Source organism: Megalobrama amblycephala, linkage group LG14 (assembly GCF_018812025.1).
Source record: "Megalobrama amblycephala isolate DHTTF-2021 linkage group LG14, ASM1881202v1, whole genome shotgun sequence".
NCBI lineage: Eukaryota > Metazoa > Chordata > Actinopteri > Cypriniformes > Xenocyprididae > Megalobrama > Megalobrama amblycephala.
Genome location: NC_063057.1, coordinates 9,511,783 through 9,526,765, shown reverse-complemented (window position 1 = coordinate 9,526,765; position 14,983 = coordinate 9,511,783). Strand labels below are relative to the sequence as shown.

The window sequence follows — 14,983 nt, the reverse complement described above, 5'->3', positions numbered from 1 at the left end:
TAAACACTTTTCAGACCACTTAAAAACTTTGATTTGAGGCGGTGTGTGTGTGTGTGTGGTTTGAGTTATACAGCGCTTCCATGTTTTCCTGGATCTTCCTCCACATCGTCATAGTCTGTTATTAGAAAACAAGAGCAAATTCATGTATCAACATGAATTAAAAATTATTATAATGAACACAATGTTTTCAGTCCATTTAAATAATCTATTGTGACAACAGAAGCTGATAAGATAAATTGATAATAAAAAGCTATTATAAAAGGCTAACCCAAAATTATTCATTAAAAGGTGTCAATAACATACCAAACATGTCACTGCAAATATTCCCCAACATTCTTCACATCATCATACTCCTCCTGAACACCCTCTGATATAAATGTGTCTATATTAATTACATGAAAAAAGTCTTCATACTTTATATGTTACTATAATTTGATGAAAAATAATAAGAATAAAAAACCCTGTTCTAATGTAGAACTGTATAATTTAAAAACCCACACCTTTTTTTATCATTGGAGAACTGCCGTACGATGACGACATCATCATAGTTTTCTGCTGAGTCATCTAGAATAAAATAATGAAAAATTAAATGCATCCAAATTTTGGATTTTTAATTAAATGCAATATATATATATATATATATATATATATATATATATATATATATATATATATAAGAAATAAAGAAATAAACCTGTAGCATGATGTCTCTGTTCAGCAATGATTACATCATCATAATTCTCTGGTGTGTTTTGTTGCTCTAATAAATTATTTAACAGAAAAAGAGAATAAACAGAAACTAATTCACAGGCCAAATTATTTAAATTAAGTGAATTTCTGTGATCAGTTAAAGTCACTGACCTGCTGGTCCTTCAGTGGTGGTGACATCATCATAGTCAGGTGTGGCTCCTACTGCAGAATTTGCTTTTGAAATAGAAAATACATACATATTTAAAACATTGTTTTATATAATTTTTACTCTTCTAAGATCACTTAAGTGAATGTTTTTTAATTATTTAACACACATACTTTTCTGTATGTAGTAGGTAACTTAATTCTATTTCAGTCGTCTAACCTGAAAGAAGCTTACCAGCATCTTCATACCCAGAATGCTGTTCGGTAGAAAGGACACTTCCTGTTATGGAGTAAAACCATCAGACATGTTCACAATCACAAATCAGCCAAAATCCCCATATCTTTTGGATCGTATAGCTTTAACCCTATATCTAACACCACATATCAAGTGACACAAACAAAGTCCCACAAATGAATGTAATTTACTCCACTCACCCTCTGAATAAACTGATTACCCTGTTGATCTTCACAAATTAGACACTCTGACACTTACTCACCCCTCTGAGTGAAGAGACTGTGTCTGTTATTGGGTCTGCGATGAAGCTCCTCATAAACGGCCTCAGTCATGCTCCTGTCTCTCCTCTTAGAGAGAGCTGTGAGTGTAGAGAGACAAACCTGCTGTCAGTTCACAACACATGACTGATCACACACTGAATAAGACACAATATGACAGTCTCTGGATCTCTCCTACCTCTCCTCATCACTCTGTTCTGCTGAATCAGTATAAGCAGTGGCACTAAGAGCAGTAAGAGCACAACTCCCAGTACAATCACAAGCACAGAGAGAGACGGGGGAGTTTGTGGACGAGAGACTGATGTTGAGCTCACTGTCTGAGAAACTGGAGGAGAAGATGATGTTGTTGTGGCAGGAGTAGTGGACACTGACAAATCTGGCAAAACAGACACAAACACATTCAATATCATGCAAATATGCAAATATTATTTACTCTACAATTATCTAAAATTGTTTTCTGTGACCTGCACAGGTAAGTCCAGCGTGATCTGTGTTGGAGCAGTCAGTGTGGTTCTTCAGGGAGAGAGGACAGTCCCACAGGTGAATCTCATTCCCTCTGCACTCGACTCTGTTCAGCCACACAACACCTTCACCAGCACCAAAGACTGAATTCCCATCAGCCCTCAGTGCTGCTCCACAACCCAGCTGCCTGCAGACCACCTGAGCATCGCTGATGTCCCACAGATCATCACAGACTGAGCCCCACACAGTGTTATGATACACCTCCAGCCTCCCAGAGCACCGGCCCTCCCCTCCACTCAGTCTGAGAGGAACATGATCTAAAATCCACAGACAAGTAGACACATTATTGGCCAACAGAGTTCAGTCAGAACAGCGCCATCTACAGTGTGTGTGATGTGAGATTAAATCCTCTTCCCCAAACAAAATTACTAAAATTCATCACAAATGGCTGTTATGATTGTTATGTTCTTCTACATCAAATGAATTTACCTGAACACTGTCTCTGATGTGGAGATGTGGAGCATGACAAAGAGCTTCTAGGAGACTCATGACTCTCCTGTTCTGTAATTATTCCAAGTTAATTTAATATTATATTTAGTGCTGTAAAAAATTGTAATTAATCATGATTAATCACATGTAACAATTAAGTTTTTAATATATATTTTTATATTGTAATAATTTCACATCTCCAAATTAATGTAGAAACAACATAAAGACAGTATACATTTTAGATATTTGATCTATATAGAAACTGAATAAAGTTATCAAACACTTCACATTCTTCACTGCATATATTATAAATCAAATATAAATTAATACTTATTAAAGCTATAAAAGTTATTCAGTCAAGAGCAGTGAGTAATTTTCTCGTTTGCTCTTTGATTAACATTAATGACAGATATCAGCAGGTTTATTAGGCATAATTTTGTGTGTTTTTGTCCATTCATGTATGAAAGAGAAATCAATGTGGCCGGCACGCTGTCTGAAGCAGCTTTCTGTGCTTGAGTCGTGTGTGTGTCACACAGACAGGAGATTTACAGACACAGTTCTCTTTTGTTGCACTTGAATAGTTTAAAAGCATCTGCATGAATATATATACTGTACATATATATTGTTTATATCCTCATTAATTTTTACAGATTACTGTTGTATTTTTAGAGTTGGAAAATACATTAGTCTTACCCAAACAGGTGATTGTGGCCACTTCATCTTCACCACAGTCATTCTGTCCCCAGGGTGAAGATGGACACTGCCACAGAGTTGAATCGTGTAGTCGACATTTCACTTCATCCATCCAGTTACGAGCTGATTTCACTCTTGTTGTAGAATCAGACAAAACACCAGATCTTCCACAGTTCAGCTCTTGACAGATCAGACTCACTGTGTCTCTGTCCATCTGGTTCCAGCACACATTACCCCAGGATCCATTGTAGAAAACCTCCACATTCCCTTCACAGCCCTCAGTTAACCTGATCTCTTTAAACTCTAGAAGAACACATGAACACTCTCATGTGCTCTCATCCAGCCCCATTCATTTCAACCACTCAATGTTACATTATATATATATATATATATATATATATATATATATATATATATATATATATATATATATATATATACAAATAAATGAAATGACCAAAAAAAGATAAAATTTAGATTTTAAAAGTTACAGAATAACAATTTTCACAACTGAGTACTATTTACCTGAGCACACGACTCCTACATCCTCCTTGTGTTGACAGTCATGTTTTCCCCAGCCTGGAGAAGAGCAGCTCCACAGGGACGTCTCATTCCCCTCACACTCCACCTCATCCAGCCATATGGGTCCAGAACCAGGACCAAACCAGGCTGGTACCTGCTGGTTACTGAGGGCCACTCCACACTGCAGCTGTCTGCACACCACATGGGCATCTTTAATATCCCAGGAGTCATCACACACTGTCCCCCATGAGCCGCTGTGAAAAACCTCCAGCCTCCCTGCACAGTCTCCCCCAGAACCCACCAGCCTGATGGACCCGTGACCTGATATTCAGAGAAAGAGAAACACATTAGTAATCACTAACAATTGAAGAATCTGCCCAGATGTTGCTCTTCTCACCAAGGCAGGTGATTGACAGCTGTTGTGTGGAGCTGCAGTTGAGAGTTTGTGGAGAGCTGCAGTTCCCCAGATGAGCTTCACTCCCAGAGCACTGGAAGCCCGTCACACACTCATGACTGTGTTCAGGACTGGATGAAGAGGAGCTGGAGAAGTTCAGCACAGAGCCACAGCCCAGCTGTCTGCAGACCACAGAGGATTCAGTGAGACTCCAGGAGTCCAGCAGAACTCTCCTCCAGACCTGATGGATGGAAACTTCCACCTCCCCCTCACACTGTCTCTCTCCAGACAACCGCACCAGACCATCATGAACAGCCAGAGAGGAATCTGAGTGAAAGATGTGACACTTTATAAAAATATTTAAAGCTCATTTATATAGGTCATTTATAACATTTATTTAAAAAAAAAAAAAAACCTCACTAGAGCAGATGACTCCAACATCTCGTCTATGAGAACGTTCAGCTCGACTCCATGAAGAGATGGAACATTCTGAGAGTTTTGATTCATTCCCGTCACAATCAAACACATCAGCCCAGATTTCACCACTTCCCTCTCCAAACCAGTCTGATCCCACAACAGACACAGCAATCCCACAGTTCAGCTGTCTACAGAGGACACTGGCAGCACTCATATCCCAGCATGCATCACACACTGTGCCCCACATATTGATGAACCGAAGCTCCACTCTTCCAGAACAAGAGTCTGAACCGTTCATCAGTTTGGCCTCTGTGTAACCTGAATAAAGAACAGAGAAGTTAAAATAAAGTATAATGCAGCTGAGAGAGATGACATACTGTATCAAATAGAAATGAAGAGACACTGAATATTTATAATTTACCAGAACAGATCAGGCCCACAGTATTGTCACTGGTGCAGTTGTGTTTGTTTGATGATGATATTGAACAGAATGAAATCTGAGACTCATCTCCTCTGCACTGAATCTCTTGTGTCCACATCTGAGCATCTCCTTTTCCAAAAGCATCTTCTCCCAGCACCTGTACAGGAGCCCCACAGTCCAGCTCTCTACACACAACCTCTGCATCCTGCTGGTCAAAGGCAGCAGCACACACTGAAACCGACGACTGATCATCAAGTATCTCTAACCTCCCAGAGCAGAGGTGAGATCCATTAACCAGTCTGGAAGCTTTATGACCTGTTCATATTACATGAATGACAGAGCACAGTAGACAAAAACAAATGCTTGGTAGTTACATAGAATAACCATATAAAAATTTACAGTTTTACAAACAAAATATTCTTTATGTCACAACAAATTCATGGACAATCAGCTAAATTACCTGAACAGATGACACTGGCATCATGATTGTGAGTACAGTCATGTACGCTCCATCCTCCTGACCCACAATTCTTCAGTGTAGACTCTGATCCATTACACTTAACATAACTCATCCAGACTGGTCCTGATCCTGGTCCAAAGTGAGCACCACCCAGAGCATCTACAGGTTCTCCACAGTCCAGCTCTCTACACACCACTGCAGCATCAGCCAAATCCCAAGTGTTATGACACACTGTTCCCCACTGACCTCTATGATGAACCTCCACTCTACCAGCACAGCGACTCTTACCACCAACCAACCTCACATTCTTTTTATCTAAGTGACAGAAAAATACAGATAGAGACTATGCATGGATCTCCATAAGCTCACCAGTTCACGTATCAGTATATTGTGTACACAAATTTGGGCATAGGTAAAGCACACTGGCTCACTACACATTCAGACAATGAATGCTCAATTTCTGGTGACATGACTGAGTGCTTGTGTTGTCACCCCTGGTGTTTATTAACAACACACAGGACCGATATCTTTCTTTTTTATCTTGTTTAAAGTATGTCATGAAATATACTTTGATGGTTGTTATATATATGCAACATTTTAGCCAAATTTTAATTTTATAATACCTATCTACTGATGTATATTCTGACTTTTCATTAAATAATGGTTTGACTTTTAAAATCTTCTATTGCATGTCATGATAATATTATGTTGATATTGTGTTGGTTCATGCGCTTTGTTTTGCGCTGAAGAATTTCCATTAAGGGAACAAAGTGAGCATCAGGTTTTTGGAGTGCATTGTGGGATTTTTAGGGAGTGAACATTCCAGTCCACTCAAAGGATTTTGTGATTGAAACAGCCTTTAAAATGGCTGGCTCCCTGGTCTGTGTTCTGACTACTGAACTAGGGAGCTGACTGAGACGCACCCTATGAGTAAAAGGTGTGATATTACTTTCATATTATTTTAACTCACCAGCACAAAACACCCTCTGGTATTTATCATGTGAACAGCCATTTTTGTGTAAGGATGTTGGACAGAGGTGAATCTGAGATTCATCTCCTCTGCACTGAATCTCTTGTGTCCACATCTGAGCATCTCCTTTTCCAAAAGCATCTTCTCCCAGCACCTGTACAGGAGCCCCACAGTCCAGCTCTCTACACACAACCTCTGCATCCTGCTGGTCAAAGGCAGCAGCACACACTGAAACCCACATCTGATTATCAAGAACTTCAATTCTCCCAGAACAACTGGAGTTTCCAATAAGCCTGACACCTGAAGTAGCAAGAGATAAGAAACATTCCAGTTCTGTTTGTTAGCTATGTGTAATTATTATCATTAATGGTCTACTACTACAAAGCACCACCTATTAATGTGAAAGGAGTAAAATAATAAAATTACTCAATCTCATGTCAATCCAATCTCATCTTACATTCTTTCATGGAACTTAAAAGGGGAATTTTCAACATTTAACGTAGATGGTTTATCAGTGATATAAAAATAGGACAGGGTTTGGAGCAGTTTACCTGAGCAGATGACTCCGGCATCTTTTGTATGATCACAGTCATAAAAACCCCAATTTATTGATCCACAGTTCTTCAATGTAGATTCTGATCCAGTACATAATTTACGATCTGTCCAGATTGATCCTGATCCTGGTCCAAAGTGAGCACCACCCAGAGCATCTACAGGTTCTCCACAGTCCAGCTCTCTACACACCAATGCAGCATCAGCCAAATCCCAGCTAAGATCACACACTGTTCCCCACTGACCTCTATGAAGAACCTCCACTCTACCAGCACAGCGACTGTGACCACCAACCAACCTCACTCTCATAATGTCTTTATAATGAATAAAGAGGGAGTAAAGACATATGGACAAAGGGAAAGAATGAGGGAAAATGTATCACACAAAGAAAATGAAATTAATGAATATTTAGTGTAGTTTTTGGGAACATTAAATTTGATTTCAGTTTATTAAACAAAAATGCTCAAACCTGCACACTCCAAGCCAACATCATTTTCATGTGAACAAGTGTTTTCATGTGATGGTGATGTTGGACAGAGGTGAATCTGAGACTCGTTTCCTCTGCACTGAATCTCTTGTGTCCACATCTGAGCGTCTCCTTTCCCAAAAGCATCTTCTCCCAGCACCTGTACAGGAGCCCCACAGTCCAGCTCTCTACACACAACCTCTGCATCCTGCTGGTCAAAGGCAGCAGCACACACTGAAACCCACGACTGATTATCAAGTATCTCTAACCTCCCAGAGCAGCGAGAACCTCCAACCAGCCTGACTTCTGAAAGAACAACACATATAATCATATAATCAATCATATAATCAATATATATTAGTAATATAATGAGAAATCATATTTCCCTTTATCTTCTGAAATAAAGATAAAGGGAAATATGTTTTTTTTTTTTTGTTTTTTTTAATAAATCCATTCAGGGCATTACATTAAAATGTATTATTAGAAACAAGCTTCTAAAGTTTATTTTTAACAAGGTCCATGATTATTACAGCCTAATTGAACAGTTTGTGTGGACAAAAAGAAGGTGGAAAATGGTAACGAAAAATGAAATTATGACTGCTTTTGATGCAGTTGCTTAGGACTGGATTTTTAGCTTTAGCTTACCTGAACAAATGACTTGAGCGCTCTTATCAAGACACACATCAGGATCAGTTGGTTTTAAGAATCCACATTTCTTAAGTGTAGACTCTGAACCAGTACAAATCGCATTTTTCATCCAAAACAGTTTTGATCCCAGTCCAAAATGAACATCACCCAGAGCATCTACAGGTTCTCCACAGTCCAGCTCTCTACACACCACTGCAGCATCAGCCAAATCCCAGCCAGCACCACACACTGTTCCCCACTGACCTCTATGATGAACCTCCACTCTACCAGCACAGCGACTGTGACCACCAACCAACCTCACATTTATTATGTCTGTGAATGTAAGAGAAAAAGCTAGTGTAAATATGAAAAGTTATAATAAAATGAAATGAATGTGTTTTGTTGTACTTTAAACTCTTACCAGTACACTGCAAAGCAATGTTGTGCTCATGTGAACAGTTGTTTTCATGTGATAGTGATTTGGGACAGAGGTGAATCTGAGACTCATCTCCTCTGCACTGAATCTCTTGTGTCCACATCTGAGCGTCTCCTTTGCCAAAAGCATCTTCTCCTAGCACCTGTACAGGAGCCCCACAGTCCAGCTCTCTACACACAACCTCTGCATCCTGCTGGTCAAAGGCAGCAGCACACACTGAAACCCACGACTGATTATCAAGTATCTCTAACCTCCCAGAGCAGCGAGAACCTCCAACCAGCCTGACTCCTATAAAAGACAACACAGATCAACAAAAGCATGACATTTTATTGTTAGTATTTTAACCAATAAATTATGTAAAAACACACAAAAAAACTAAAATACTGTAAAATAATGTAAAATACTTTACCTGAGCAGATGACTCCAGCATCTTTAGTATGATCACAGGGGCTTTTACCCCATCCTATTGAGCCACAGTTCTTCAGTGTAGATTCTGATCCAGTACACGTGAAATAACTCATCCAGATTGGTCCTGATCCTGGTCCAAAGTGAGCATTTCTCAGAGCTTCTACAGGTTCTCCACAGTCCAGCTCTCTACATACCACTGTAGCATCAGCCAAATCCCAGTCATCATCACACACTGTTCCCCACTGACCTCTATGATGAACCTCCACTCTACCAGAACAGCGACTGTGACCACCAACCAACCTCACATTCACACCGTCTAAATATTAAGCAGTAAAAATGAGAGAGATGAAGGGATGAGAGTTTAATTCATAGCATTACAAAGTGGAACAACTGGCAAAATGGGACACATACATTTCAATATTTAAAAGAATATTCAGACTTCAATACTCTTTTTTTATTAAAAACTTAAAGCTGCAGTCCACAACTTTTTTTGTGTTAAAAATTTACAAAAATTATATAATGAGAATATACAACATGAATCCATTTTCTAAACCGTGTTTTTGTCTTATCCTGAATCATTAGGGTACACTTATAATAAGTGTTTATATTCAGACTATTTCAGACTGGACTGGTAGGACTCGCCGCAGAGTATCACAGTAACTGTGTGACTCGCCATAGATATACACTGAGAAAATAAGCTCCGGCTAGAATGTTCCTCCGCAAGACGCGTGCAGTTCTGTTTATTAACCGCTAGAGGGCCAAAAATCGCGGACAGCAGCTTTAAAAACTTTTATTAAAACTTATTTTATAAAAGCACTTAAATCAATTATTCTAAAATGTTTAAAACATTGTTACAGGGTTTATACCATTACTTCGTCATGGAAACGAAGTTGTAAAACTGGATATAAATTGGCACAGAAAAGGTTAGTAATTTTTTCCACACTAAAATCATGTTAACACACATATTGTTTACGTTTTGTGTCTAAATTATTGAGACTGTGAGTATTTTAAAGTTTACAGATTGGCCCCATTCTCTTCCACTGTAAATGTTTTTGTTGTTGTTTGTTTTTTAAGGAAGGACAAGTAATTTTTTTTGTGGTGAACAAAATTATGCCACAAATGATGTTAATTAAACTCAAACTATATTAAATCTGGTTTATTCCTTTTATATTTAAAAGTTCTTCTGCAGCTGAGCTCTGCATTGTGTAAGATTTAACACGGAAAGGCCTTTAGGTTTTAGGTCTTGTTTCTCATGATCTTAATTTTCTTGAGATCTTGACATAATATAGCATTTATCTTGCTGGATCGAATTAGCAAATAATTTTTTCTTGTTTTGTTTTTTTTAATGTTAATGTTCATGGGACTCACTCAAGCTAACATATCTCAAACTAAGATTTCCAAATGAATGTCTATAAAATCAAATGTGTGATCAATTTTACTTAACCGAGATGCCTGCATGGTTATACAATGATGTTTGAAACATGACAATTAAATAATTTGTAACCTGAGAAAAGGTGAGCAATGTATGATTCTTTTTTTTTCTTTCTTCTATTTTTGAGAAAACAGAACATTGAGACAAAATTTCCGATGTTGATATCACGTGCAAAATTAAATTGTGATCACAAAACAAAGCAAAAAATCAGTAAATATCAAATAATAACATTATTTTGATAATGATATTATAATGAATAAAAAGAAGACTATCACATAAAACTTATTTATAGCTCTTTATAAATGGGAGAAACAGAGAGAGAAAGAAAGACAGAGAGTGAAAGAGAAAGAAAGAAAAAATTGCGTGTTAAACAGGAGCACATTTAAAATATTGTGACAATGTGATTACACAGACACAAAAAACACATTACGGTATAGTTTAAATTTAAGTGACTAAATAACAGTCTGACACCTTCATTCCTAAAAACAACTTCATCTCTTTAATTTCTTGTGTACTTACCAGCTGTGATGAGTTTTACAACTGTAGTCAGTAAAATGAGTGTCAGGAATCTCTCCATCTCTCTCTGCTTGATTAATTCAACATCCAGTAAAGCTTCTCCACACTGATGATACAGAAGTACAGGCATCCTCTCACACCCCTTAATGAGAGAGAAAGAGGTCCAACACCCTCCAATCACACTCGCTGTTACCTTATTAGACACAACAGAGGAAACCATCAAACAACTTCGATGACAAATCAGACGAGGCTTTTATGACTTTCTCCATATACATCTAACTGTCAGCGCTGATGAACTCCTCCTCCACACAGACACACGCATATACATTTGACTTACAGGAGACAGGAAACTCTCCAGTTTATTTACAGCATCAAAGCCCAACACCTGCAGAGACGAGATAAAAGCACTGATAATTAACTGTAAATGTCCTAAAAATGTCTATTAGTGTATACATATGTTAGCATAACATTAACATGTAATAAACTCAACTCTGTAAAATGAATACTCCTTTACAAATCCATTTAAGTAAATGTTTACCAAGAGCACACAACGCACAATTAAGCCCTTATTACACTAATGACAGTCAGAAAAAAAAAATAATTTTGTGAAACATTTTATCTATATTTCAGAATAATTTACTTAATTGCACAGAAGTGTTTTGTTTCAGGTGATCCAGAAAAAACAACAACAACACAATTATCACTGAAGATGAGCATGTTGTTCACCTTGTGACCAGCAGAGAGAGCCTGTGAACTACATTTCTACTAAAACACCTTGTTTTGCACATTCATACTTCTACAAGCTAACAGTATATTTGAACAATTAAATAAATGGACCTCCATAGATATTACAATGATAGAAAATGTTGCTTTGATAGCATCAGTGGTATTTCACACATTAAAATAGTGAACAGTGAAACAAATACTAAATAAAGATGAAGATGAAGATGGCATAACATATTAGAAAATGGCATAACATATTTCAAATAAACTCTCATCCTAAACATATATAAGGTCGGTCCTGAGATCTTCAGTCCTGCAGAGTTTAGCTTCAACCGTGATAAAAACTCACCTGCCTGTAGCTTTCTAGCCAGCGGCATAGCAAGTGAGCCCCGGGCCCTTATGCAAAAAATTTTCACAGGCCTCCCTCGGTTTCGCGGGGGGTGGAGGGGATGTGCGTCTTATGCAAATGATTCCCAGGACTTTAAAGGTGCTAAATAGGATGTTTTGTTTTATACATTTTTGCAATATTACTTGAAACTGTCTTTACTAACTGATAAAAGACTATTTATTAGGTGCACTGAAAGTAATAATATTAATATACATCATCTGTGCACGAGGTAGGGTCTTAAAAACATCAGCCAATCCGATTGGCCCTCTGGCTTGTCAATCACTGCCATTACGTTCCTTGTGAGAGACGTGCGCGGATTGGCCCTCTGGCTTGTCAATCACTGCCATGACATTCCTTGTGAGAGACGTGTGCGGCTGCGCGCTCCAGTAACTTTCCACACTCCACAGGCGCTGCATGCAATGTTTTTGTCAGGAGACAGGAATAACAACTGCAGATTATGAGTTACCTGCGGTGAGTCCAACATAATGAATCCACTAACACGACACAGCGAATGCCGGTGGTAAACACTCGTGTTCCAATACTCGTGCACGAGTTTTGGGAGGCTTTCCTTTGAAATGAGCTGTGAAGGGGGGGCTGTTCTTACGCATGCGCTCATTTCAAAAACTCAGTAACAAGTCTTTGGATTCTCAGTCGATGAAAAAATCCTCTCTCTCACTAACATGCAGACAAAAATGGTTAAAAAAAAAAAATGTCTAGGAATGACAACAATGCTCTCCTCCATCATTTTGACTTCTATTTCAAAAATGTCAAAAAAATCGGCTTTTCAACACAGTCTACATTTGAATTCGACCGATTCGACTAAAGCTTTGGAATTTAAGGATGATCATAGCATCATTTCAGATGCAATGAGTCCTAAGATTTATGTTATAAAGGTATGAATTAATTATTCTGTCACAGACTTTTTTTAATGCACATGTTTTATTCCTAATAATTACTAAAAGTGTATTCTCTAAATATGTTTACATCACGTTTTATGTGTATTTTATTTTGTTGAATAAAGAGTAGCGAGTACGAGTATTATTTATTCACATCTTGTGCAGTAGCCAAACTGTGCAGACATAGTCATTTTTTTCAGAAAACCATTATGACTCATTTAAAATTCTGTTCTGCTTACATTCCTGCATGCATACGTTTCAACCTATTTGAAAAACGACAGAAAAGAGAATACCGGTCAAATACAATAGATTATGGCTAAGACATGGCATGGACAATTTTATGGTCCATTTATTCAGATTGTTAATGACTGACGCGCGTGCGAGCCTTTGAAAGTATTTGGCTGCAGAAAGACGCGTTCGGCGTGTGCACTGCGCACTATCTAGCGGACTTTGTTTTCAAGCACTCAATTCATTCTCACATTGGCTGTTGAACAGTACACACACTGTCCGTGCCATCACGAAAATTGAGCTGCACGCGGACGAGGAGTGCGGACATCCACGAACCCTCCTGATGGCGAATATTCGCGATGCAGATGATGCGCGGACGCCCGAAGTATACTTTGGGGTTAAGCCCGTAATAGCGGCCCCCAATCCGCCCGGGCCCATATGCATGTGCATACCTTGCATGCCCAGATGCTACGCCACTGTTTCTAGCAACCTTCAGACCTTGAGCTTGTTCAGATGTGTTTGATTAGGGTTGAAGCTGAACTCTGCAGGACTGTGGCTCTCCAGGACCACCACTAGTATAAACTAACTTATTTTAAATGCAGTCATCTGGTCTCTTCCTGTCTACACTGTAGTGGTTCTTGTCCAGAATGTGACACTTTGTTGTCTAAAGCTACTTAGAAGAAAGTGCAATTACAATGTTTACCACACTAGCATAAGTGATTTGACTTCTAAAAAAATTTTAGATGTCAATTTGACATCCACACAATGATGTCCAATTGATGTCGAAAAAAAGTCAAATTGACATTAAAAAATTGACATCCATTTAACACCCATACACTGATGTCCAATTGATGTAAAAAAATAAATATCAAATTGACAAAAAAAACAGGTCAAAAATGCAAATCAAACTGCCGTCAAAAATTGACATCCATTTGACTGTCACAGACACGTCAGGTTCCACCTCACTCCCTTACCCACGCACTCAATCACCAGCATACTGATCACCGCCACCTGTGACTCATCAGCACTGCAATCACCACCACTACAAAACCACCACACTCACACACACTCACTGTCCGGTCTCGTTTGCACCTTCCAACGCATCTCTCCATCTGCATCTGCAAGACAAAATCAGGACAGTATTATACTCTCTCCATTATTCAAGAACTGCATATCTGCTTACCATCACCATGTGCTCTGCTGTTTGTGCAATAAAACTTACCTGGATTGCTTTTATCTCTGCCTCCGTGTCTCTGTCGTAACAGAAGACCGGACCATAACAACTTCACAGCATGAGCACCAACGACCCGTTTCAAGAGCTTGTGGACGCCCTGCCCTGGTCCGAAGAAACCATTCCCTCCTCCAATGCCTCCACACGCACTCCGCCGGGTTGCCCCCAAGGCTTGCAATACGTCACACGGGCACGTCGCACTCCACTCCTGCACAATACCCACTCTTCACTTGGCACTGGCCACCCGGGGGCCAATGAGACCCTCTCGTTGCTCAAACAACGCTTCTGGTGGCCCAACATGGCCAACGATGTCAGAAGGTACGTGCAGGGCTGCAGGGAGTGCGCCATCTCCAAGAGCCCACGCCATCTTCCCACCGGCAAGCTCCTTCCTCTGCCCGTTCCTGAGAGACCCTGGTCACACCTGGGAGTGGACTTCGTCACCGATCTCCCTGAGTCTGACGGTCACACGTGCATCCTGGTGGTGGTAGACCGCTTCTCAAAGTCCTGCCGTCTGATACCCCTGGAGGGTCTACCTACCGCCATGGCCACTGCAGAATTGATGTTTAATCATGTTTTTCGTCATTATGGAATACCTGAAGACATAGTCTCCGACAGAGGACCCCAATTCGTCTCCCACGTCTGGAAGGCCTTCTTCTCCCTCCTGGGTGTGACCGTCAGCCTGTCATCTGGATACCATCCTCAGTCGAACGGGCAGACGGAACGGAAGATCCAGGAGATAGGCCGCTTCCTGCGTACCTTCTGTCACGGCCACCAGAACTCCTGGAACCAGTACCTGGGTTGGGCCGAGTACGCACAGAACTCCCTCCACCAAGCCACAACTGGACTAACACCCTTCCAGTGCGTACTCGGCTACCAACCCCCAC

General features: G+C 39.6%; 2 protein-coding genes across 2 annotated transcripts; both read right to left on the bottom strand.

Annotated features, from left to right (window-relative positions):
- Positions 1 to 853: 853 nt before the first annotated feature.
- On the bottom strand, positions 854 to 6,311 carry LOC125245605 (scavenger receptor cysteine-rich type 1 protein M130-like). The gene is made up of 13 exons (XM_048156275.1): positions 6,197 to 6,311; positions 5,227 to 5,541; positions 4,767 to 5,081; positions 4,349 to 4,663; positions 3,932 to 4,255; positions 3,538 to 3,855; positions 3,013 to 3,315; positions 2,320 to 2,391; positions 1,833 to 2,147; positions 1,547 to 1,744; positions 1,353 to 1,448; positions 1,076 to 1,135; positions 854 to 924 (listed from the first exon to the last, which is right to left on the bottom strand). Exons 1-13 carry the CDS (start codon positions 6,309 to 6,311, stop codon positions 854 to 856), a joined length of 2,817 nt encoding a protein of 938 aa, XP_048012232.1.
- Positions 6,009 to 11,169, bottom strand: LOC125245604 (deleted in malignant brain tumors 1 protein-like). Its single transcript, XM_048156274.1, has 7 exons — positions 10,971 to 11,169; positions 10,637 to 10,826; positions 8,687 to 9,001; positions 8,263 to 8,565; positions 7,860 to 8,174; positions 7,218 to 7,520; positions 6,009 to 7,062 (listed from the first exon to the last, which is right to left on the bottom strand). The coding sequence occupies exons 2-7, from the start codon at positions 10,761 to 10,763 to the stop codon at positions 6,650 to 6,652; spliced, it is 1,776 nt and encodes a 591-aa protein (XP_048012231.1). The 5' UTR covers positions 10,764 to 10,826; positions 10,971 to 11,169; the 3' UTR covers positions 6,009 to 6,649.
- Positions 11,170 to 14,983: the final 3,814 nt, after the last annotated feature.